The sequence below is a fragment of the Ambystoma mexicanum genome, chromosome 1p (assembly GCF_040938575.1).
Source record: "Ambystoma mexicanum isolate Mex_15411 chromosome 1p, UKY_AmexF1_1, whole genome shotgun sequence".
Lineage (NCBI taxonomy): Eukaryota > Metazoa > Chordata > Amphibia > Caudata > Ambystomatidae > Ambystoma > Ambystoma mexicanum.
This window is the reverse complement of record NC_090921.1, coordinates 344,768,331-344,793,336: the sequence shown is the minus strand read 5'-3', so window position 1 is coordinate 344,793,336 and position 25,006 is coordinate 344,768,331. Positions and strand designations below refer to the sequence as shown.

The 25,006-nt window shown below is 46.7% G+C and overlaps 1 protein-coding gene across 1 annotated transcript in view; it reads right to left on the bottom strand.

Moving 5' to 3' along the window:
* Nucleotides 1-241: 241 nt before the first annotated feature.
* MICOS13 (mitochondrial contact site and cristae organizing system subunit 13) overlaps nucleotides 242-25,006 on the bottom strand; it is a 247,181-nt gene continuing 222,416 nt past the window's right edge. The window contains exon 4 of the mRNA XM_069648480.1: nucleotides 242-427. Within this exon, the coding sequence (XP_069504581.1) occupies nucleotides 330-427 (98 nt within the window). The 3' untranslated portion in view covers nucleotides 242-329. The remainder of the gene's footprint in view (nucleotides 428-25,006) is intronic.

Sequence of the window (25,006 nt, the reverse complement as noted above, 5' to 3'; positions counted from 1 at the left end):
CCACCCTCTGTAAAAGTTCAATGCACATGTGCTACTCCTAAACAAAGTTGCTGCAACTGTGGTCTTTTCCACAGTTGCATGGCTTGACCTGTAGCTTCAATGGTCGAGCTTTATGTTGGTGCTATGGTGCATGAAACCATTAGGAGACGATATCAATGATCACAAAAAATCTATCTTTAAAACACTGCCCCATTAACATTATCACAATGGGTTAAATAGAAAAACACAAGTAAAAACAGGCAACATTCAAAAGCATCTCTCTTTATTTATATCCATTTGTAGATGTGTCCAGCTAACCACCATTTATCGGTCCAGAACTTCATCAATCCTCATTTCACGAGGCCCTGCAGATACTTCCAGCCATCCTTTGTGTATTCACATGCCCTGGTAGGAGCCACTGAAAGTGCGTGTATGGAACTCTGGACACCTGCAAGAGGAACATATGCAAGCATTAGATGTCATTCAAAGCCATGTATGCACAATTAGATACAGTACCTGCTGAATGAGGATTCTCTGGGGCTAGAATGGTCCCTGAGCTGCGAGTAGCCCCAAAACACCATCATCATTAGAACCCAGTGAAACAAGGCTGTGGGAACTAATGGTGGGTAGCGTGAGGGCACATGATCTACTCCTACTTGCAGAACACCACTTGAAACCTTCAAGTACAATCTACTTTCACAAAAGAAGGGCTTTGTACCATGCCAATAAATAACAAAAGGAGTTTGGTCCAACACCACAAAAGCAAATTATGGTTACAGGACTTTACCATCCTAGAATCACTTAGATTAACAGGAAGGGAATTTGGGATTGTGCAAGTTCGGTAAGTACAACTGCACAGTGTTCTTGATATAAAAATACTGGGGCTACTTTGAGGAAAGAGTTTCAGTTTCCAATACTCCATAAAAATGTTCACCGCTTTAGACAACTGACATGAAAAGTGTTTTTTTTTGGATTTATACCATGAGACCAAGCTACTCTTCAATGCGGTAATATACCGAAACGCACACATCTTTGCTTGAGGGTATATGCCTTTCTACAAACATTAACACAGCCTAATCTTAATTAATATCCAAAGCTTTTGTCGCTGAAGTAGTTCAAATGCATGAAAAATATTTTCAAACTTTGTTGCATTTTTCATTTTACTTTTACTTGAATTGATCAAACAGCATTGGGGAACTGCCATGTGTCTTGTTCATCAATAAAACATTTAGATATTGGTTACAATTTGGCATTGTCTAGATATACTTGTGACCTTGCAGACAATAGTCTTGATGGATCAGGACCCGAAAGGGTTACAAAGAGCTACAGATGCATTGGTTGTATATAGTCATCACCATACCAAACTTCTTTTTAAAACCAAAATATTGGTGATGAATGCTTATTGCTACTTAAGTTAGGATTTTGATCATACCTTTTGTTGGAAAGAATATTAGTTACGAATCTGGAATAAAGTAGGATCACCTATGAAAAGGTTTATACAGGTGCTCTTTCAAATCACACCCTTGCTTACCATATATTATGTATGTGTGGCCCCTATATGTCATAGCAAAAAAGAAGGGTCCCTTCATAAACTTGAGGGATGGAAATTAAAATGTCTAACATCTTTCCCTATTGAAACATTAAGATGGCACATTGGGATCATTTCTTTTTCAGCTAAGGTGTTGGTGGCCGGTGTTAACTTTGCTTAGTGTATTTTAAGGGCCACAAAGCCTTTCTTGCTCAGAGCAGTTTGGGAGCCATATTCCATCATCACAAATAAGACAGTACAGTTTAGCTATAGCTCTGAAGAAAAACAAAGACCTGGGCATATGGGTAGACCAACTCATGAAACCGTGACTTTTACTCACTTTAAAAACAGAGGGGGTCATTACGAGTTTGGAGGCAGCCATGGTGCTATTAGCGCCATGGCTGCCTCCAAACTCGTATCCGGGTTCTCTGAATGGGGACTTACCGGGTCATTCCAACCTTGGAGGACCCGGTAAGACCCCATTCAAAAAACCATTCCCCATTCCCATTCGAGCCCCCATAGGACTCAATGGGAATGGGGAGGGAGCTAATAACGGGCCCGCAAATAGCTGCCTGGTCCTTTAGCGGCTCCCGCTAAGGACGACTGGTTTTACCAACCGGCCTTAGTGGGACCTGCTAAGGGACCTCGGAATGCGGCGGTAAGGGGTTAACGGGACCGGCATCCTTACTGGTGCCGTTAACCCCTTACTGCCGCACTCGTAATGAGGCCCATAGTTTGAAAAAGTCACAAAGGTGAGATTCAGATGCAAGACTGCAATCATGAATTTATTGATGTGTATATAAGTACTCAAACCTTTTACAAATGATATCAACACGACAATACAAAACAATTAGAAGAAAACACATAAAACACTTTAAAATCCTGTGCAAAAACTTTGTTGCATTAATACATAAAATAATGTCCTGCCCACAGTGCTCGAGATAACATTTGGAAGTGGGAGTATTTTACTCCCTGTAAATTGCGAGTAAAATTATTTTTTTGGTAGTAAAAATGTAAGTCCAATTCTCAATGAGAGTACTTTAGAAGTAAAAATATATGTTTTAACTGGAAATGGAAATGTTTTTGTAATAATTATTATTTGCACCTAATTATTCATGCACCTTAAAAGATACATGTTTACTTCTTCTGATCAGGCAGTTAAATAGTAGATTCTTCCAAATGGTACTATGTACACTACTGGTCCAAACATATGAAATGAGCTGTGAGGATGAAACTAGAAGCACAAGGTTGCACATGTCTTTTTCCTATTTCTTGTTGGGAGCATTTTTACTTCCCATTTTGATTTTTGGGAGTATTTGTCTATTTTTAGTGAGTAAAAGTAGATAACACACCTCATCTGTAAGGCTGCCTGGCCAGCTAAAATCCTATTCAAGAAAAAAAATCAGTGTCTAGAAAAAATTAATTATGAACCAATTCCCCAAACATTTCCCTACATAACCTTTGTATTACAACACACACGATAAATACATGTTTCAACGTTTTAATAGTTATATTAGGGCCACAAAGAATTAATGAAAAATCTATTTCTAAATGGCACAACGAAGATCAGACCTTAGGAATGGTGCCAGAGATCTTATCTCGGAACATTGATTAATAATAGCATTTGTGATCAGCCACGTCAAGCGCATCCCAAATCCAGATTGAAGACCCTGATTTGTCAGAGGAGAAGGATCCACAAAACATATGTAAAGTTCTCCATCTAACCTATCTTGTTGTTCTACAGTCTACAAAAAAAGTAGTACCTTCTTTGACTTTTGGAGCGGAGGCATTCCTGTTTATCCCCTGGGAACTCTGGGCTTCCCAGGAGGGCTCTATTTGGAGGAACATTTTGAAGTTAAATGGGCGAGTGGCATGGAAACCATTGTCACTTTACCGGAACATTTTGCGCCCCTCACCGGCGGCCCAATATGAAATTTTGAAAGCCAGGCAAGAGATCAAATGAGGTATTATTGGTGCAATGTCTGGATGGTTGTCAACTTTGAAAAAGTTAAAAGCAGACTAGTAGGAATTATGTATTTTTCGGGAAAGGTAAAAACAAATAACTGTGGCATAGCGACTGGATCAATATGTTGGAGGAAATAAATTCAAACAGCGTGATGGATTCCCTAAGGGAGGAAACAAAACTCTGCAGAGTCCTCCCTAAATATCCAAAGCTCCTAATGGATGGTACAGAGACAATTTCCTTTGCTGAAGATTCGATTTGTACCCTACAAATCAACTCTTAAACATTTTGGGGAACACCGTTGTGAAGGGATGTAGATTTTGTCAAAGGGAACATATACCAGAAACCCTGATGCACTGGTCATTGTTTTGGCAAGGATTGACGGATTTAAGAATTAGACATTTGATTAAAACATTTGAATCATATGGGTCGTTGGACGAATGGGTGATCTGGTCAGTGTTGATGACAGGAGAGAGTTTGTCGGCTACCATATCCCTCTTGCACTTCTTGAAAGAAGTTTTTAATTCGTCTCCGTTGTCTTGACTGTAAAGTAGAGGCTTATTTAGCTAACATGTGAATGGAACGCACTGTTTGAATGTTTTTCGATAAAGGTTTATTTGAAACCATAGGTCAATAAAAAAAAAGGGAAAAACTCAGCACCATATAAGATTTTAGGTACATTTTCTCCCATAATGTTGATCTATTAACACAATGAAAAGCTTGTGAAATATCCAAAAAAGCAAAATAAAACTTTTTTCCATCAGAGCTTTAGTACAGAGCAATTCAAAGATGTACCAACACTACTCTTAAATCCCTATTGGTACATACCAAGACAGCCCAAAGATATGACCCAGATCAATAATGATTTTAAAATGAGGCTTCCAAAGATTTTACCCAATTAATTCAAAAGGGATGGGTGCCTTACCAAGATGGAGGCAATACATTGGAATTTCAAATGTTGTCAAATAAGCCCCAAAGAATTATAGACCATAGTGATGGGTTATCTGAAAGTGGAATCTGACATACCATCAAGCCGCGGCACATTTGAGACTTTACACTTCAAAATACAGAGTTGAATTGAGGATGAATCAAAAGATACATGTTCACTGCAATTAACCTCAATCTTCCTCTCTTCAATTACAATGTTAGACCTAGCATTAAGCTTGATAAAATGATCTTCCCATATGGCTGCTGTTATCGGCTGCACCTAAAGAGAGCTCTGAATATCCTTAGGTTTGATAAACCTCCAAAATAAGCCTGCGTCTTTATGAACTATGCAATTGAGCATGGCTTCTGTATCTTTTATATACATATTAGCTGGCAGTGACCTTTGACCCAATTAGAATGTCTTTGCTTTAAGATATGAGCCTCGTTCTTATAATGGGCATCATATTTGTCCAAAATTCTGAATTTGTGGTGCAATTCACGTTCTTTTGTTCTAAATCATGTTGTCAAAAATATGTCTGTGAGCACTTCTTTTTACTGATGAATAGCACAGTGATCTCACAGTAACTATATTTCTTAACGGAAGTACGACCTGATCATAAAACAATGGGTTAATCAAAGTCTCATTATCCATTGCATCGCAAATGACAATTGCTTGGTTAAAAGACGTTGCAAGCCATGGTTTCCAAATTAAGAAGTGGTCCCTAGACCTCACCTCAACAAATAACATTGAATCTTCGTCAATTGACGATGGACCAGATATCAATAAATGTACCAACAGCAAAGTATGGTCACTTGATGGCATTTTCATAAAATCCATTTTGTCACACAGTACATCTATACATGAAAATGTAAGCTAGGGTAGGTTTGGAATTTTTGTTCCAAGTGTAAGGTGCTTGAGTGTCATCAGATCTATTTCCATGCAGTACCAGTTAATCCCAAAACGACAATTCATCCCCAACGAAAGAGCCACAGTCTCTTGTGGGATATATTGACTCACTCAACGGCATTACTCCACATCACTAAGCTGCATTTGCGCAAAAACAACCACAAAAGGGTTGCGCTGGCTCCTGCATTGCAACAATAAAAATGGCGGCACCGTCCTGTCAAGCACACATCGGGCAGGATGGAACCAGGGGGCACATTGAAGGAGACTGCCAGTGTGTTCCGACATAAATAAAAGGAAGAAAGTGAAAAAAGCAGCCTTGCTTTGCTGCAAAAGCCAAAATATCCATTGAAAAGAAACCCTTGTTCACATTTAGAAATAATGCTCTGACACTATTTCCATCTGTTCTTCCTCCAACCACTGTGATTAATAAGGCCCTGCCATGCCCATGCATATCCACACTGTCCCTCAGCGAAACCAAGCCTTATTCCAGAATGACAGGCTGCGCCAGCCAAAACCTGAAAACCAATAAAAGTGTACTGCATCAAACACGGAAAAGCGCTCAACTTTGGCTAAAAAGCGTCAAAATCACTGTTTGAAAAGGAATCAGAGCTGTATGTACACATGTCAATTTTGTGGAGACCTTTGCCTTGTCCAGACTGTTGTGTAAACAATATTGGAAAGACAGATGCCAAACCGAATTTAAATGAAGAAATGCTAGCAGTTTTCAACACGTGTACAAATGGACCTTGCTGATTTAAGAAAACAAAATGGCCTATTTAAAAAGTAAACTGTTGAAGGAAAACCTGCCATTACCTAGAAATGCGAAGGGGTTTGTAGCTGGTGATAATACACACATACGCTATTTGTTATTCCACTGGTCTGTTTTAAGTCAAAACTCAAAATAAGAAAATTAAGATTAAAACACATGGGCAGGGTTTGCAAGCTCCGAAAAAACTAACAGTTATTCAAGAGCAAGCCCTGAAACTTCTCCCTAGGGAGGGATGCACACCATAAACTTCCAGGACACGAAAGTGATAATTGCCAGCTTGAAAAACTTTGAATGGGCCAGGACAAAGAAAGTTCATATGCTCGTCAGACATTCGTCTGTGCTGCAGGCTGGGACAATAGCGGTCCTGGGACACTAATCTGTCAAGTGGAAGGGGCAATAAAAACCTTCAATTAAGCTGAGAAACCCCCACCTTGCTTTGAAGGAAATGACAGTTGGGGGCAGCTGAAATGGTCCAGCGCAAGACAAAGGACTGCCATTTGCTTCTGAAGACTATTTCAGAAATAAACTTTAAAGATTTATCTCTGCAGCAGGACTTTGAAAAATGTTAATATTTCAGTGTTTAGAAGTAATTTTATGGCCTTTCTTTTAAGACGTCAAAGGTTTCATTGCTGCAAAGGGAACAGAAGTAGCAAAATATTGCAGATTACCACAAAAGTATACATGTCCCAAATGTACATTTTTATACTTATATACCTTATGATTAATCCCACATATGTATAAAGGTATGGAATTTTAGGCCGAACCTTTCATGCTTAAAATGATCAAAAAGTAGTAACCATCCAAAGTAATGTCTCACAGATTGCAGGATTGGACAGTGGTCCTTTACATAAAATATGTGACCTGATTATGCAATTTATTAAGGTGCCACCATTGTACAAAAGTGTAAATACTGATATGACAGATTTTTGGAAAAAAGGTCTGCGGAAAGTCTTTTTCCATCATAAAATACAACCTCAAACTGGGTACAACTCGGGAGGCAACCAACATTTATTGTCCAATCCAGTTATTTAAGGGCATGCTTAGCTAAGCCGGCCCAGCAATATAGTCAATGATGTCAATATGCTCTATATAAAAGGGTCCCTGCCAGGACTCCAGACAGACTCTCTTCCTGATTTCCTGCGCGGCGTCCTGTTCCCGTTTCCTTCATCTTGCACTGATCCAGATTCCAGATCCAACTACCAGGCCAAGCATTGCTGACCCTTCCAGCAAAGCCTTACTTTTAAAATCCCAATACCCAAAGGGAGAAGCGGTGGTATTCTTGTGGCAAGCCTCCCGACACCAGCCTGGCTTGCGGCCCACCAATTGCTGCCCAATAACTGCATCCAGAGGTACTGTGCCATCCGGTTACCAGAACTGTCCTTTGGTATCCAGTCCCTGCCCAGCTGATCCTGTACCGCTGATTTTGTCCAGCTATCCTTTGTTAGACTAGATCCGTGTGGTGACCAGAACACTGACGGTCCAAAAATCCTAAAAGTGGACTGTGAGTATCAATAGGAATCCATAGTACATCTAAACACATAACCTATCTTGTCCCCATCTTGTCTTTGTTCTCATCCCATCTCTAAGCCATCCTATTCTGACCCAGATATCCTGTTAAAATTGTCGGCATTATTTGTGAAACCCTGCCTTTTGGTTTCTAGTGCTAGCGCAATCTTTTTAGTAATTTTGCCTTGTGTAAATCCTAAGCCCTTAGTCCTATTTCGAGTGATCGGACTGGTTACGCCAGGGTTGGGCGCCGAGGTGCTAGGGTTGAACTCGCGAATCAACCCTGGAGCTTACTGTGTCCCTCTTTGGTAGCCTAGCCTGAAGGCTCTAGTGTAGAGTAAAACTGTTCTTGTCAAAACTGATTTCTTTTCCTTTTTCACCGCTCCATTTTACTCAAAACGCTCTCTTTCTAGATCTTGCATAACTCATTCAATTTACCAGCTAGAGACTTAATTTCACTTCCATATTGTACCTGTGATCTATAGCTATCCCCCAACATAAAACCTGCTTTCCAACGTGTCATTTGCTGCAACATGTTTTAAACCCTGCCACTCATTTTCGAACTGTATGCTCTTGGTTATCCATTCTTAGGGATTGTTTATTTATTTAGCATTTTTAAAGCGCTCACACAGCCCGCGGGCATCGAGGGTAGTATATTTGCATTGTTGCTTTAGTGAAGAATTGTTCTGCTTCAAGGTTTTTACACACATTCATTATTTTATTCATCCATTTCCGAGTGTCATTTTTAGCATTGCAAAGGGGTTTTAAATCCGTTTTTCTGTCTTATTTGGGGAGGGAAGGTCAGATTTCAATTCCGTTTCCTATTTGTCATTCCTGATTACCTGCTGCTTCTGTTTATCCACTCAGAATTGATTATTTGTGAGTTGAGGGAACCTTGCAGGGGGGAAATTCTAACTTGAGTGCTTTCTTTCCTAAAATCAAAAAGTGCTCCTATTTCCTGGTGTTTTGTAGATGTGTCAATAGAAGGTTAAACTAAGTGCACTGCTTACAATTGTTCTAATCACCCCATTGGTGATCGCTGCCCCATATTAAACAGTGTATGATTTCTTTTAATTTTCAAATAAATAAATATTACATTTTATTAACCAGCCTGGTTCATGGTCCATTGTGACCGGGGTATTTGAAAAGGGTGTGTGATATGAGTGGTGTACCATCTCAATATTGAGTCTAACATAAAAATAAGCATTTCAGTTGTGCGCTGCATACGAGGCCGAAACCAAGGTGTGTGTCGCCCGATTGAAATCCTTAACACGCTGGACTCAACTGAGGTTTTGGAACGCAGACCCTCTAGATAGTGTCTTGAATCAAGACATTCACTATTGAAATCTCCAAGCACTATAACACTGGTGACATCTTCCAAGATATTCATGGATAGTAAGTCTGAGATACATCCCATAAAAACATTCATAGAAGTAACTCTTGGATTAAAATGGATATTAAACACAAGACAAAAACGAAAAACCCCAGATTTAACATAGATCCAAGCCAATTTGAGCAACTGAATATCAGATCCTCAATGGTAGCCGCATTGTAGAAACACCCAGCCCATTTTTTAAGGCACAAATTAGACAGGCATACCATCTTCCCTTCAGCCGCCAAAGGGCTTTTACCTGGCAAATAGTAAAACCATCCAACAGTGGAAAATCAGTGATCCAGGTTTCTTGGAGGCAAATCAGTGACTACTGATTCAAATTTTCAAAGTGAGAAAATAAATAAGAATGGCCCCTCATATTCCAAGAAGCAAGTGAAAAAAACCTGCTTCAAACCTGATTATCCATTAAGGTTTTCCCCCTATCCAGGGAGTTCGCGATTGAAGACCAATCGTAAGAGAGACTGTTTTTGGAGTTACTTACATTCGGTCTATTCACAAGACGCATTGTGCACAAATTCTTATTAACACTAATGATTAAGGGCTCTCTTGGGATAAAATCCAAACTGGTTTCCAATAGATTAAACGAATCCTGAAAGGAAAGATTAGTTGTTTTAACAGAGCTTAAAGATTGTGCCACGTCAAAGTCAATTAAGAAAATGCTTCCACAAGAGCAACACTCCTTAGCATACGTGAATGGAAATAAAGTTTTACAACATCCACTCCTTTCTCAGAAATAAATTCAACTTGTGCTATTGTCATTTGTTATTAGCCTAAGATTTGGTATTTCTGAGAACAAAAGCTAGAACATATTTTCTTTAATGGAAGCGATCCTTCGTCGTTAATAAGACACTCCAAATATAGGATGCGCTCATCCAAAAATGTAATCCAGGTTTCTCTTTGAAAAGATTTGTATTCAATATATCTAGGTAAAAGAAGTGCACGAGCTTGCCTTGAAGGTAGATGGGCAGGCAATTCCCTAGAGCACATAGTACGAGTAGCAAAGTTCTTTGATACATTTGCCATTAATTTATTCTTTTTTTCTTCCAACGTCAAACGGAAGAGGGGATTGATCTACCAAAGCCTGAAGTGATAGTGGTGCGTCTACAATGGTCACAGGGTTGTCCAAATGTACAAAATTGTCAGATTGCCCTTCATGGTGGACTCAAGAGTTTGGATTCAAAATGCAACGGTCCATTGTTTTCGTGACCAAAAGAGATTCACTTTTGGACATATAATCATAATTGCTTTATTATAACACACTTAATACCGTAGAGGTTTCCAAGCGCGGACCTGGGATTCAAACCTGCGTTGCTCTGCGTCGTCTGGCTTCCAAGACGAGCGCGTTGCCCCTGAGCTCCCCCCCCCCACCCCCCCCGATGAAGAAAGAAATATTGGAGCGAATTGTCTTCAAGGAGGTTTCTCCACTATTTCTAAAGTGGGAATATGTGTATTGTCAGGATCCATAGAGCCTGCCAAAGGACAAGCCAAATCTGATACCATGTTTATATATTTTGGATCTTCTACTTCTGAATAAGTAGAAAGATTACATAAGCCTAGTTCACTCAAGTTTCAAAAAGGGTTTAATTGAATGTGTGCCCTTGATTGGTGAAGCAGCCCTCTTTCTTGCACATTCCTTTTCTTATTGATGTAACTTAACTGACTCAATCACGTGATGTATATGGCAATGCTGGGTCTACACACCCCACATCTACTGCGTTCTGATTTTTTTAAACAGCAAACTAGTCCACCAAACAGTTTCTCGCTCCTCTCAAGAATTTACGAGCGCCTTTGTTCCTACCTTTAGGCAGGCTTTTTACATTTTTAGATTTTTTAGGTAAATTACTAGCTGGTGTTTTGATGCTCATTCCCTTATAAACTACTGGAACACATGGCTCAGTACTCAGCTGTATAGGAGAAATTGAGGATGTGACCGACAAAGAATCGGCCCAGTAGGTGCAACAGCCAGTTGAGGGTCCTGTTTAATAACAGGGGACTCAGTGAACGATCTCCCCACATCATTTACATCATCAGGAATAGTCTTCGCCTCTCAACGGGACTCTGATGTAACACTGAGACCGAAGGTGATATTTCCTTCTTTTGACGAATACTACTATAGATAAAACCCTCAACATAATTCAATTTAGAGGCCACAGAAGACAGTCACTTTTGTTCCCAGAATGCCTCAAAAATCCCATCATAGGTTGCGGCAAGTTGAGATAAGGGAAAATTGTGTGCATGTAGAGCTGAACCCGGAGTAGTGTTAACATCGTGGTTTGAGGCCCCCAAGAATATATTGGAAGGCGAAGAAGATAATGGGGAAGGGGTCCTTCCCAAAATCGAAGAGTCCAGAACAAATGAGGAAGGGGAACGAGACAAAGAGGTATCCGGGATAACATGAGCAGCTGATGAAAAATATATTCTACGAGCCTGAAAAACCACCTGCTCCAGTTCTGTAATTGGATAAAGGCAAGTTGGGGAAGATTGAATGGGGTTCAAAGCAATACATTTAAAATAGATTGGGCCTCATTACGAGTATGGAGGTAGCCATGGTGCTGTTAGCGCCATGGCTGGCCCCATACTGCATACCGGGTCCGGATTCTCGGTATGGGGACTTACTGGGTCATTCCAACCTTGGAGGACCCGGTAAGTCCTCATTCTGAAATCCATTCCCATTCCCATTCGAGCCCCCATAGGGCTCAATGGGAATGGGGAAGGAGCTAATAACAGGCCCGCAAATAGCGGGCCCGTACTTAGCTCCCTGGTACCTTAACGGATCCTGCTAAGGGCGGCTGGTAAAACCAGCCGGCCTTAGCGGGACCCGCTAAGGGACCTCGGAATACGGCGGTAGGGGGTTAACAGCACCGGCATCCTTACCGGTGCCGTTAAACCCTTACCGCCAGCCTTGTTAATGAGCCCCATTCTCACTCAAACTAGGAACAAGTCTCCACAAGACCTCTGGTAAATTACTCATGATCACAGCTGATCGCGCCACCAAATTCATAGTGAAATTATAAGTCCCAGGAGGCTGATGTGTATTCATGTGCCACAAAAGAGTCAACGACCGGGGAAGTGGTTAAAGTTGATGTGGTTTTGCTGCACAGAGAATTTGAATTCATTAAGCAAGCAGCACTAGAACGCCAACATCTAGAGTCAATAACAATAGGACGCTGCCACTGTACAATAACACACAGATCAAAGATCCACTCACCAGTATAGGTTAAGGTGGTACATGGAGAAACCCAGTTCACAGGATTCGTGCTGTAATCACTTTCCAGCTCACCCAGCGAACCATGGCAGATCACTACCAGCCACTTCTCCGCGCGGGGTTTGATGTTAAATGGAGATGCCAAAAATCCTCCGAGTAAAAGGTTCACCACTGCAAGGATGGTGGAGGCATGTGGAGTCCACTGTGGCCGCAGTAATCACTGGAGGGCTAACAAGCCTTGGCGCTGCAGCAGGCTGGTCCACTAGACTACATTACCTATGAGTCTGGGAGCCAGCATGCAGTGCGTGGCGTCACGCTCGCCAGGGCTCTTAAGGCCCGCCTCCGCCCGTGCCCGTTGCTGGTGATTGCAGATTAGCGGCAAGGGCAGAGGTGTGGTGGCAAGCACGGAAGAAGCAAGGACTCGGACTTCTTTACATTCCAGCATGCAGTCTGAGGCCCGGCCGTGGGGGTGAATGATGAGACAGCTGCTGGCTGCTCATGAGCTTGGGCATGGCTGTGAACATGGTAAGCAGCGCAGAATGAGGAGGGGAATGCAAGTCATAGTAGCGGCTGCGATGACTTGAGACCACGCGGGAGAAAGAGGGGTCCCGGCCTTCAGTTAAGTACACGGACAACATGTATGAACGTGTGTGTATGATTGCCACGTGTGAAGCTACAACACGTGGCTGTGCAAAATAAAGAGGCGCAACTTGTGCTTACAAACTGTATTCTAAGGCAGAACAATTTACAAAAGACTGAGGTTTCATTGTGTAGTGTTCATTTCATGCTGCCATCCACACTTTACTTCTGGAGTATCAAGTAATGTTGGTCTTTCTGCTTTCCATAACGCTTACCATGAGTTATGTTTATGTTGCTCATCATGTATTCCATGTACTCAGGCTGTATTCAAGGTGCAAGGTAGGATTTCCAGTGTTTATGAACGAGAGCAGGTTGGGGTGTACAGGGGCATGTTGCTCAGGCTGTGTTCAGGAGAGATTGAATAAGTCACAATTAAGAGTGACTGCAGTTTTATGTTACCCTAGCCCTCTTTCCGGTTTTCCTAAAACCCGCTACCTATACAGAACCTCTCCCTAATACCTTTTGCCCCCATTGGCTTCCTCGTGGTTACCTATGAGTCGTAAATCAGGAACACTTGCCAACCAAGGTTGGAGGGGTTGTTCCCAATCGTCTTCCTTGGTTTGCGAAGGGGTGTCGGTATTCCCCCTCTCGGTTTGGAAAGCCTCCAGGAAGCAAACAGTGTAGAAAGATTACAGCATACCACTTCCTGTCACTTCCAAGCAAGCACTTACATCCACTATCTCTAATACACCCCATGGTAACTGTTGTATCTATGCACATCAACCAAAGATATTTGGTACATTTACTGTCAGTACAGTGCATAACAATATACTTGGACTTCAGACTGGGGCTGATGGATATCATTATGTGGAACAGGAGAATGGGCAAACAAAGCGAAAAATGATAGAATGTGACGATTGTGCAAATAAAACGTAGAAGCTATTGAACATATTTTATTTGTGACTAATGTGATGTACCATAAGAGAAGAACTTTGCTTTGTCCAATTTTTGAACCTTTGTCAATCTTACCAGCTAAAGGTGCACTGGAGTTTTTGATTGAAGGAGAATCCAATAGAACAATCTTTAATGAGCTTAAAGAAAATCGAGCGCAAATCAGGATGAGCACATTTACCTTTTGACAATATGCCAAGATTAGCCATACATTTTTTAGTAGAGAACATTCGCTCTTCCACCTGCGCAGGCAACCTTGCCAGATCTATAAATCAACCACTCCCTGACATCCGGCATTTTCAAAGAAGCATACAAAACCTCTCACGTCAAATCTTTACTCAAAATGCCCTCTCTTGACCCCCTCCTCCCCTCCAATTACTGCCTCATCTCCAACAATCCCTTCATTGCCAAACCACTAGATTGCACGGCATACTCCCAGCTCAGCCTCTTCGCAGGAATCCGCTGCCTGCTTGAAACCACCCAATCAGGCTTCAGACCCCTCCATGGAACCAAAACCTCTCTAGTCTCAATCTCGGACCCCCTAAAAAGAACAGCTAACTCTGAATGCTGCACCACACTCCTACTCCTTGACCTCTCAGCAGCTTTCGACATGATCAACCAGACCACGCTCACAAACTGACTTCTCCCTAGGCATCACAGACTCTGCCCTTAGCTGGCTCTCCTCACACACTACTCCCAAATCAACATCCTCCACCATCTCCTCTGCCCCCCAGCCAGTCACTCAGGCAGCTTTCCCCCCCCCCCTCCTCTTCAACCTTTACCCATTCCCTCTACCCGCTCTCATCATCTCCCACAATCTCACCTGCTACAACTACGCCAAAGACACAGATTATTCTCAAGATTCCCAACCTCAGCCCCCCCCAGACCTGGTCTCCTGCATCATTGACCTAGACAGCTGAGCTGGATGACAAACAATCACCTCCTCCTCCCCAATCCTGGCAAAATCGAAATCCTAATCTGTGGTAAAACATTGCTCCTTCCCAAACCTACCTCTAGGCCGCCACGCTTCGAGGACCCTAAGTTCGGCATCATCATCAGTCAAAAACATGGGATGCACCATTAGCTTGGCCCTGACCCCCTTTCACCACATTAATGCTATCCCCAGATCTCGCCACTTCTGCTTGAGAATGCAAAGGTGGCTCTCAATCTCTCATACCCTCATAGAATCTCTGCAATCATGGGCATCATCCTCTCTTGCCTAGACTATCCTCCCTTTATCTAGGCGCCCCTGCCTTCCAACTCAGAAAGCTTCAATGGATCCAAAACTCTGCAGCAAGGATCCTCATCACACTCTCCCCTAGAGATCACATCTCCCGCTGCACTCAGGGTGCTCCACTGGCTGCCCATCAGCCGGCGTGCCACTTTCAAAGCCATATGCATTACCCACCGTGCCATCCACATGAAAGGCCACAAATTCCTCCAGAACAAACTTACACCCCAACTGATCCCTCAGGTCCAGCACACCTAGTAGTGCCCCCCCATTCAAGTTCTTCAGACTAGGAGGCTCCTCTTGTTCCATCCTAGCACCCACCGTATAGACAACCACCTTGCCTTCAAACACCACACACCCACACACACACACACACACACACACACCCACACACACACACCACCACCACCCACACCTACTGCCACACAACTTGAAAAAACACTTTTCACAACATCTCTGCCATAAGAATGCAGCTTCCTTTCACGACAAAATATTTGAACTGTAGCTTCACACATTATATCTATCCTCTTGCACACACCCCTCTACCATACCTTTCTCCACCCAGCCACATACCAATAGACCTGACGGCCCTTTCCCTTCCCCACAGGGATAAAAGGTGGAGCATGAGAGCCCAGGTCGAGCAAGGCAGACTGCATGACGTGAGGGTTAAGTCAGCACGGCAGTTCAAGACATACCGAGAGGGTGACAAGGCGAGACGCGACCTTGCCCTTTCCGATCAAGGCCCGAGAAACCTCTGCAGGCGAAAGGAACAAGTTACTTACCTGTAACTGTTGTTCTCCAGCATGGGTCTGGCATGGATTCACATGCTCATGAATATTCCCCGTCGTCAGGCTGGGAATCCTCGGTAAAGAAAAAATCAGTATCAGTTTCGTTTCTGATCTGTCTTTCGTAGTAGTAACCAATCACTGATCTCTGCGTCATACTGACCACAGCCAATGACTGCCCTCTACCTAAACCCCGCCTTTGGCAGCCATCTTCAGATTTGGTAGCACGTGAAGTGGCAGTATGACCAAGTGAAGAGCCGCAGAGGGGTAGGCGGGAGGGTTCGCATGTGAATCCATGCCAGACCCATGCTGGAGAACAACAGTTACAGGTAAGTAACTTGTTCCTTCTCCAGCATGGGGTCTGGCATGGATTCACATGCTCATGAATAAAGAATACATAGCAGTATACACACATGCACAACCACGGGAGGTGGCAAAGGCTCAACATTAAGCATTACATCAAACTCAACATTAAGCAATTCTTACCTCCTCACCAGGCTCACCTTAGGCGAACAGGTTGCGCAGCACTGCTTGGCCGACCCTGGACTCCCGATCGACGCAGTAGAATTTCGTGAAGGTGTGTGTCGACCTCCATGTAGCAGCCCTGCAGATGTCCAGCAAGGGCACACCAGATAGGAACGCCGTGGTAGCTGCGATCGCTCTGGTGGAATGGGCTCTCGGACGGCCAGGCAGCGGTCGGTTTGCCAACCGATGACAGTACATGATACAGCCGGAGAGCCATCTGGAAATGGAAGCCTTCGAGAGAGCCTTCCCCTGATTGACAGGTCCAAAGTTCACAAAGAGTTGTGACGTCTTCCGAAAACACTTTGTGCGGTCCACGTAGAACTTCAGCGCTCTAGCCACATCCAGCGTGTGCAAAGTCCTTTCAGCTGGCGACGAAGGCGACGGGAAGAAAACAGGCAACACCAAGGGTTCGTTGAGGTGGAAGTCCGACGGCACCTTGGGCATGAAGGAGGGGTGCGTCCTGAGCACTACCCTCGTGTCGTGAAAAGTCAAGTACGGGGCCTTGCAGGAAAGGGCCTGGATCTCTCCCACCCGTCGAGCGGAGGTGATGGCCACAAGAAATGCTGTTTTCCACGACAAGAACTTCAAGGGAGCCGAGTGCAGAGGCTCGAACGGAGGTCCCATGAGCTTGGTCAACACCACGTTGAGCTCCCACGCCGGGGCCGGAGCCTTCACCGGCAGGAACGATCTGAACAGTCCCTTCATGAACTCTTTCACCAGACGATGAGACCACAAAGACGTCCGCCCCGTGGTTCTGGTGTATCGGGAGATCGCAGCAAGATGAATCTTGATGGATGCGTGCGCCAGTCCAGCTTTGGCCAGCGTCAGTAGGTACGGCAGTACTTGGGGAGCAGTAATCCGTAGAGGGTTAATCTTCTGTGCGTGGCACCAGACAGAGAACCTCTTCCATTTGTGTCCGTAGCATTTAAGAGTTGAGGACGCCCTGGCCTTTGCAAGAACCTCTCTGCAGTCGGCCGGTATGTCGTATCCTCCAAACTCTAACCCTGCAGGAGCCAGGCCTGCAAGCTAAGCGACTTCGGGTCGTGATGGAGGATGGCGCCTCCTTCCCTGGAGAGAAGATCCGCGTCCACTGGCAGCTTGATTGACGGGGACGCTGACAAGTCCAGAAGGTCCGGGAACCATATCTGCCTCAGCCACACAGGTGCGACGAGGATCATCCTGCACCGTGACCTCTTGAGCTGGTTGATGAGCCGTATCAGCAATGGCAATGGAGGGAACGCGTATAGAAACAGGCCCTCCCAGGGGAACGAGAAAGCATCGCCCATGCTCCTCGGCTGGGGAAACCTGCTGGCGAACCTCCGGCACTTGGAGTTCGTCGCCGTCGCGAACAGATCGATATGGGGTGTGCCCCACCGTCGGAAGAGGCGGTCCACTAGATCCTGTCGTAGTTCCCACTCGTGGCACGAGCGCAGCTCCCTGCTGAGTGAGTCGGCGATGGTGTTTTTTATCCCTGCCAGATGAAACGGCACCAGAAACATCCCTTGGGCGACGGCCCAATGCCACAGATCCTGCGCCTCCATGGACAGGGCTGGGGACCTGGTTCCGGCCTGTTTCCTGATGTAGAAAATGGTGGTGGTGTTGTCGGTGAAGATCCTCACCACCTTGCCCTTGAGGGACGGAAGAAAGGACCTGAGGGCCCAAAACACTGCACGGAGCTCCAGGACGTTGATATGGAGGGACTTCACCGTCGGGAGCCAAAGGCCTCTCGCGTGCAGATTTTCGGTGTGCGCTCCCCACCCTTCCAGGGAGGCATCCGTGGTCACGGTCTCCTGGTGGCCGGGGGTCTGGAAGTCCATGCACGCCGTCAGATGCGTGCGGGTGCCCCACCACCGGATTGCTCGTCGGAAACTCTCGTCGAGTGTGATCCTCTCCTCGAAGCTGCCCGTCGTCTGGATCCAGCGCGCGTCCAGGAACTCCTGCAACGGGCGCATCCGGAGCCTGCACAGGCGGATGAGGTAAATGCAAGACATCATTCCGAGGAGGGACTTGATGGACCTCACTCTGGCCGCGTCCGCAACCAGCATCCGCTGCACCTTGCCCAAGATGGCCCTCGTCCTTTCCTCCGACGGAGAGGCCAGAAGCGACACTGTGTCGAGCTTCGCTCCCAGAAACCGTGCGTCTTGCGCGGGCACCAGATGGGACTTGGCGTAGTTTATGGAGAATGCCAGGTCCGTGAGAAGTTGGACGCTCCTTGCCGTGTGCTCCACGGCGAGCTCCTCCGTCTTCGCTCGGATGAGCTAGTCGTCCAGGTAGGGGTAGACGTGGATCCCCCTCGGCGCAGCTGCGCCGCCACCGGTGCGAGGCACTTGGTGAACACCCTGGGTGCCGACCTCAGTCCGAAGGGAAGGGCTCTGAACTGGTAGTGACGTCATTGGACCACGAACCTGAGAAACTTTCGGTGTCCCTTTAGGATGGGAATATGGAAGTAGGCATCCTCCAAATCCAACGACGACAGGAAATCGCCCTCCTCCAGCTGACCCAGGACGTGTTGGAGGGTGACCATCCGGAACTTCTGTGCCTTGATGTATTTGTTCAGCCGTCGTAGGTCCAGGATGGGACGCCATCCTTCCGTCTTCTTCTTCACGAGGAAGTATCTTGAGTAAACTCCGGAGCCCCGAAGCCTCTTTGGGACGAGCTCGATGGCGCCCTTCTTGAGCATCGCCTTTACCTCCAAGAGAAGTTGAGGGACGTGATGTTCTTTCCTGGACACAGGGGGGGGCACGCGGACACCTCTTTAGAAACTCGAGCGCGTGACCCTGAGCTAGGGCGTCCAGCACCCAACGGTCGGTGGAGATGGACTCCCACACGCTGACGAAGCTCGCCAGCCGGCCTCCCACCGGGGTGCTTCGGTGGGGGCCCGACCCCACGGCCGGTTCAGTCCTGCTTCGACGAGGCTTTGCCGCCTTGTCCTCCTTGGCGACGACGGCGGGGTTAGCCCGACTTGCCTCATCCCCTGTAAGATTCCTGCGACGACGAACGGGCCGCTTGACGGTAGGTGGAAAATCCGCCGCTGGAACCTTTGGAGGCACCCTGTTTGCCTCTGCCGCTCCGAAAGGGCGCCCGCCGTTGCTGGAGAACCCCAAGAGCCCGGGCCGTCTCCGTGTCTGCCTTGATGGCTTGAAGGGAATCGTCCACTGTTTTCCCAAACAGGTTGTTTCCGTCGAACGGCATGTCCAAGACTCTGGTCTGCACATCCTGACGGAAGTCAGTAGCCTTGAGCCATCCACGCCGCCTAAGGCACACGCTGTTGCCCAACTGGCGAAATCCAGTGTCAGCGATGTCCGTCGCAATTGTAATGGCGTGGTCCGACGCCACCTCTCCTTCCTGCAAGATCTCTAGGGCTTCCGCCCTCTTGTCGTCCGGTAGGAAATCCAGCAGGGGGGCCAGTTTGTACCACAACTCCCTGTCGTAGCGGGCTACGATAGCCGAGGCGTTGGCCGCCTTAATCGTCGTCGCTGCAGACGAGATGACTCTGCGTCCCATCGTATCTAATTTCTTTCCCTCGCCGTCCGGCGGGGAGGTCGACGTAGAGGCTGCGCACCCCCCCCCCGCTTTCTTCCTGGCCGCCGCGGAGACGACCGAGTCCGGGGTCGGCTGTGCCTGAAGGCACAAGGGGGCCGCGTCCGGGACCCGGTACTTCTTCTCGTACCGATCGCTTCTAGCCGGCGTCGTGGATGGGTTCTTGAGGAGGGCGAGGCCCTCATCCCAAATATCGTCCAGTAGAGGTACAGAGAGGATCGTCTTCCTCTTGGCCTCGCGCCGTTGATAAAGGAAACCTTCCTTCTTCTCTTCCGGGCAGAGCTGGAAAAGCTCGGATGCCCTGGCGATCATGGAGTGAAACGATCCAATCTCGTCGGGCGGGGAAGCCCGGGTGGGAGGTGACGACGGCAGATCCTCGTCGTAAACCTCGTCGTCCGTACCCGTCGCGGCCGTGTCAGTCCCCGCATCATCCCCACGAGTCGTGGACGGGGAGGAGGGCTGAACAGGGCGCAATGGCTGAAAAGGAGGTGGAGGATGAATCCTTCTTCTCTTAGGGGGAGGGCTCCCAGAAGGGCCTGGCTCCGGGTCCCCCGTCGGGAGCGGTTCCTCCACTGGTGGTAACGGCAGTCTCGTCCTTATCTCCAGCATAAGGACTGTATAGCCAACAAAATGGCCGCCGAGTTGTCTTGCGGCACTGGTTGAGGGGATTCCGACGGGCGGTCAGGGGCGCCGTCGGCACCCTCGACGTTATCGTCGTCTCCCAAGTCGGGGTCCCTCCCGACGGGCTGGCCTTCTTCCACGCCAACGCCGTGGATTAAGACTTCGATCAGCTCTTCCTCAGAGGTTGAGGCCGAATCCACAACGACGTCCTGCCCCCCCTTTTTCTTCTCCGTCAGAGGTTTCACGGGGGTCCTGTCGATGGGCATAAAAGAGGACTCCCTCCGCGGTGGCAGGGAGACTCTGAGCCCTGAGGTCGCCACCACTGGTGTAGCCTCCACAGGCTGAGCCAGGGCCGCCGCGACTGTCTCGATAGAGGCCTTGGCCGGATGGATTAAGGCTTTCACCACCTTAGGTGCGCTCACCGCCTTCTCCTTGGGGGGAGGGTGACTGCCTCGCTCCCTCTCCGATGGGGCCTTCGAGCTCGACTGGGGTCTCTCCAGGAGCTTCGCCAGGTGCTCGGCCTTCCTCTTACCCGAGCCAGAGCGTTGGCTCGTTGCTGATGGCGCCGGGGAGGGTGCGCCCTGCCTGGCGCCCGTAGAGCCCGACCGTTCGGCGCTCCCGGTGCCAGCGGACTCGCGGTGCTTGGCCTTGTGTTGGACCCCCGTCGCCGGGGCGTCCTCAAAGGTCTTAGAAGACCGCTCGGACTTCTTCTTCTTCTCGCCTGACGGGCTCTTCCCTTCCAGCCAGTTGGCGAGACGTTGATGGCGGTCCTTCATGGTCCGCTCCGACATATTGCCGCAAAACGCACAATCCTTCTCCACGTGCGTCTTGTCCTCATGTAGGCAGTAAAGACAAAGGGAGTGTTCGTCCTCCTTAAAGACATTCTGAAGCTGGCATCCAGGGCAGACCCTGAACAGCTTTCCGGGCGTCGAGCTTCCCTTCTCCTGGGCCATGTCCGAGATGGGCCTGAGAAACTTCTGGAGTCCTCCAAAAGAGCGGGGCTCGACGAAATCTTCACCCTTGAGGGGCGTAGACGAATCTGACACGGGTCCCCGTTGATCGGATGAAGAAACGGTGGAGCTTGAGGCTCTGTTGACCGAAAAATAGAAGTTTTTTGAGAAAAAACGTGCAAAAATAACACTAACGCTCGAGAGCAATAGCACGAGGATCCCAACACTTGAACGTGCAGTAAAAATCTGAAGATGGCTGCCAGAGGAGGGGTTTAGGTAGAGGGCAGTCATTGGCTGTGGTCAGTATGACGCAGAGATCAGTGATTGGTTACTACTACGAAAGACAGATCAGAAACGAAACTGATACTGATTTTTTCTTTACCGAGGATTCCCAGCCTGACGACGGGGAATATTCATGAGCATGTGAATCCATGCCAGACCCCATGCTGGAGAAACATAAGATTGGGAACAATAGCCAGCTGTGTTGCAGCAGATGTCAATGGTACACGAGACCCTCCTCCGCTGATTACCAAGCCAGGGAGAGACACTTGCCTCAGTGGTACCAACCTTGACTACAAGGAGAAGGAAAGCCAAGCGGTTTATCACAGCCGGTGAGTCAAGAGGAGAGTCGACAGGAAACCGAACTGTGTTGAACGAAAAGTAGCTAACGGCTAGTTTGAACTGTGAAGGCTTAAAGAGCTATTGATAGGAAAGGGGAAACCTGGCAACAGAGGAGTCCGACACCATGTAGGTTCTCACACACGAAACTCTGGGCGATTACCCGATGGTATAAACTACCGTAACCAAAAGGCCTTGGAAAAAGGCGAAAGGAGGTCAAAGTGGTCATAAAGGGGTCCTGTAAAATCCTCTGTACACTCGAAAGTCTTTGACCGACAGATAATTGTGAAGAAAAGGGAAATTAATCCCACCTGGTTAAATTAGTGCATGAACAGTTTGCTGCAAAGGTTAGCAACAGTTAACCCGGTGTAGGGATGCTAATAAGACGTGACGAAGCCTGAAGTCCCATGCACAGTGTGCTGACTGGATCCAAGCCCGACCGAGGGGGACCCAGGGGTGAAAAGTCGTCACCCACAGCTCATTCACAGGTTGGCAAGAGTGAACCCGGCAGAAGGAGGGCGACAAAAAGGGGTGAAGCCCGAGGAGCTGTTTAAAAAGACATTAAGACTTGTGAATGCAAGAAGTATTGTAAGACATGGGGAAGTGGATTGTCCCCCTTGACATCTGGAACCAAACCCGACGAGGGAGATCCAGGGGTGAAACAATATCACCGAAAGTCCATTGCAAAGGAACTCTGTTTGTTTTATTGAATGTGTGCAAGAAGGATTGTAAAACCAGGGGAAGTGGATTGTCCCCCTTGGGATTAGGACCCGAGCGCGACCGAGGGGGATCCAGGGGGTGGAAGGTTATCAACCCAACATTCATTTGGAAAGAGACTTTTGTTTGTTTTGTTGAATACATCAGGCCCTCTAAGGCAAGAGACTTTAATTGAAAAGAGAGTTAACCATCGAAGAACCTGATAACTTGAACTGAATTGTCAGTTCATGCTGGGAAAGCTTGAGCGTGTACTGTGCTCAAAACGTGGGGAAGGGAGACCCCGGGCAATCACATCCAGACTTATTATTTGTGAACACTTCTTTCTTTATTGAAAACCCTACTCCACACCCTTTCTGTAATGAGTTGTAAGGATTTGGCAATCGTTTTAATTTTAGTATAGGTGTTTTTACTTTTACGGGACAATGACTGCCTTATTTTTCATTTGATGGTCGAAGCTTGCTCCCATCTTAGATTTAGGTTTGGCGTTTTTCCACTCTGCATTTACAGTTTTAATAAACACCCTTGAACTGTGATTACTTGTGTCTGTCGCAATTGTTGCCACCATGAGTTCCTTACAATGCGCGCACACACACATCTTACCAACTCCTATTTTCCCTATACTATGGTCTTTGATCCAGCCGCTGGCCTTCAACCAATGGTGAACGTTGCTATACAAATGACAAAAGTGAATGAATGAAACGCAGAACTTTAACAATGAGCAAGTGTTCACTGCCATTTCCAGCATGCCTTATTATTGTGGATAGTTAATTTGGAGAACTGGAAATAAAAACAGTTATGTCACAACTTAACATTCTGGGAAACTATCCATTTATTTCTTTGCCTGAAAGCCATGCAGTGGCTTCTGCCTCTATTAATTTACATTTGTAAATGGGACTTGCATTTCCTGTTATTTTTATTCAAGTGCTTACTTGTATATAAAAGAACACTAGGTTTCAGTAAACATTTTCAAGACCGGAGGACTACTTTTCCTTTCCAAAAACGCTTTCTTGAGCCTCCCAAAGGCATATGAAAGAGTATGTCTGGCTCGGAGTCAACAGGTCTGCAATTTTTCTCTCCTGTTACGAGCCGGAGGGCTACCCACTGTGTGTCCACCTTCCCTCTTCGGTGCTTTGGTGGCACCTGCCATCGGAGTGCCCTTCAGGAGCACCTCCATATTTTCAAGCAGCAGTTGGATAGCCATCAGCATGTCAGCGACTGACTTTTTATGGTCTTCTCCACCAAAGAACCCAGCCCTCTGGACTGGTCTGACAGAGACTCTCTGCAATTTTCTTATTTTTTTCCTCTCTTCTTCTTTCGTTTAGTATGTCGTAGTAGCTTGAGCTTCTGGGTATCCTGCCCGTGATCGCTAGCTTTAATTTTGTAGCTTCAGTATGACTTTCAGAGCACCTCTCTGCCCGTGTGCACCTGTTCGCGTTCCGCACTCGTCCTGGTAGGAAGGGGGAAACACGTTGCCGCGATGTGAGAGAGAGGAAAGGAAAAGAAAATGGGAGCATGGGTGGAAAGAGGTGGAAATCGTCCGCCTATGTTTCCAACAGTGCCCACTGCCATGAGGCCCCGGCTGGTTGCCTGCCCGAGCAGCCTCCGCAGCCCGGCTATTGAGGTCGCCGAGCGGTACTGGAGCATTTAGTCTCCCTGCTTGCTCCGATCCGAGAGGCACGCTGATACATGCGCGGCTGCGAAAGCTAGAGCTCCGCTCTGGAGCGGGCCACCACAGAAGACTGGCCCGCTCGTGTACTGGCCATGGAGTTCAAGAAAAACAAATTTCAAGAACCTCCCACTTCCAGATGAGGCTGCTGAGGGTCTGGTGAAAGCGCTCTGCTCGCATAAAACAAACAGCATTAATGTCAACAATGTAAACAGCAACGTAAATATAAAGTACTTCTCTGTTGCCCGAGCAGCAAAGAAAGATGAAGGAGGAGGGCTGCAGCAGGTTCTTGAAGGGCTGCCACAGTCACGATTGGAAGTCGGGTCACATGTTGGAGGACTCCGCTGAGAACTTGCAAAGACTGTTGAGAGCTGCAGATCTATTTTGTTCATGAGTTTATGCAAAGCATTTGTTTTAAGTTAAGTTATGATTTTGAGATCTCAGAAGTCAAGCATCATGAGGGAGTTATTCTTGGAGCATTATGCTTGACTTACATTTTGCTGCTTGAGCTCAAATAAAGGAAAGAGAAGCATAATGCTCGACTCTGTGTCTTTAATAGAAACAATACTTTTCTGTTATTATGGAAAATCTTCATTTTCAAGCACACTAACTTGGGCTTTGATCTATGAACGCCTTCACCATGGTT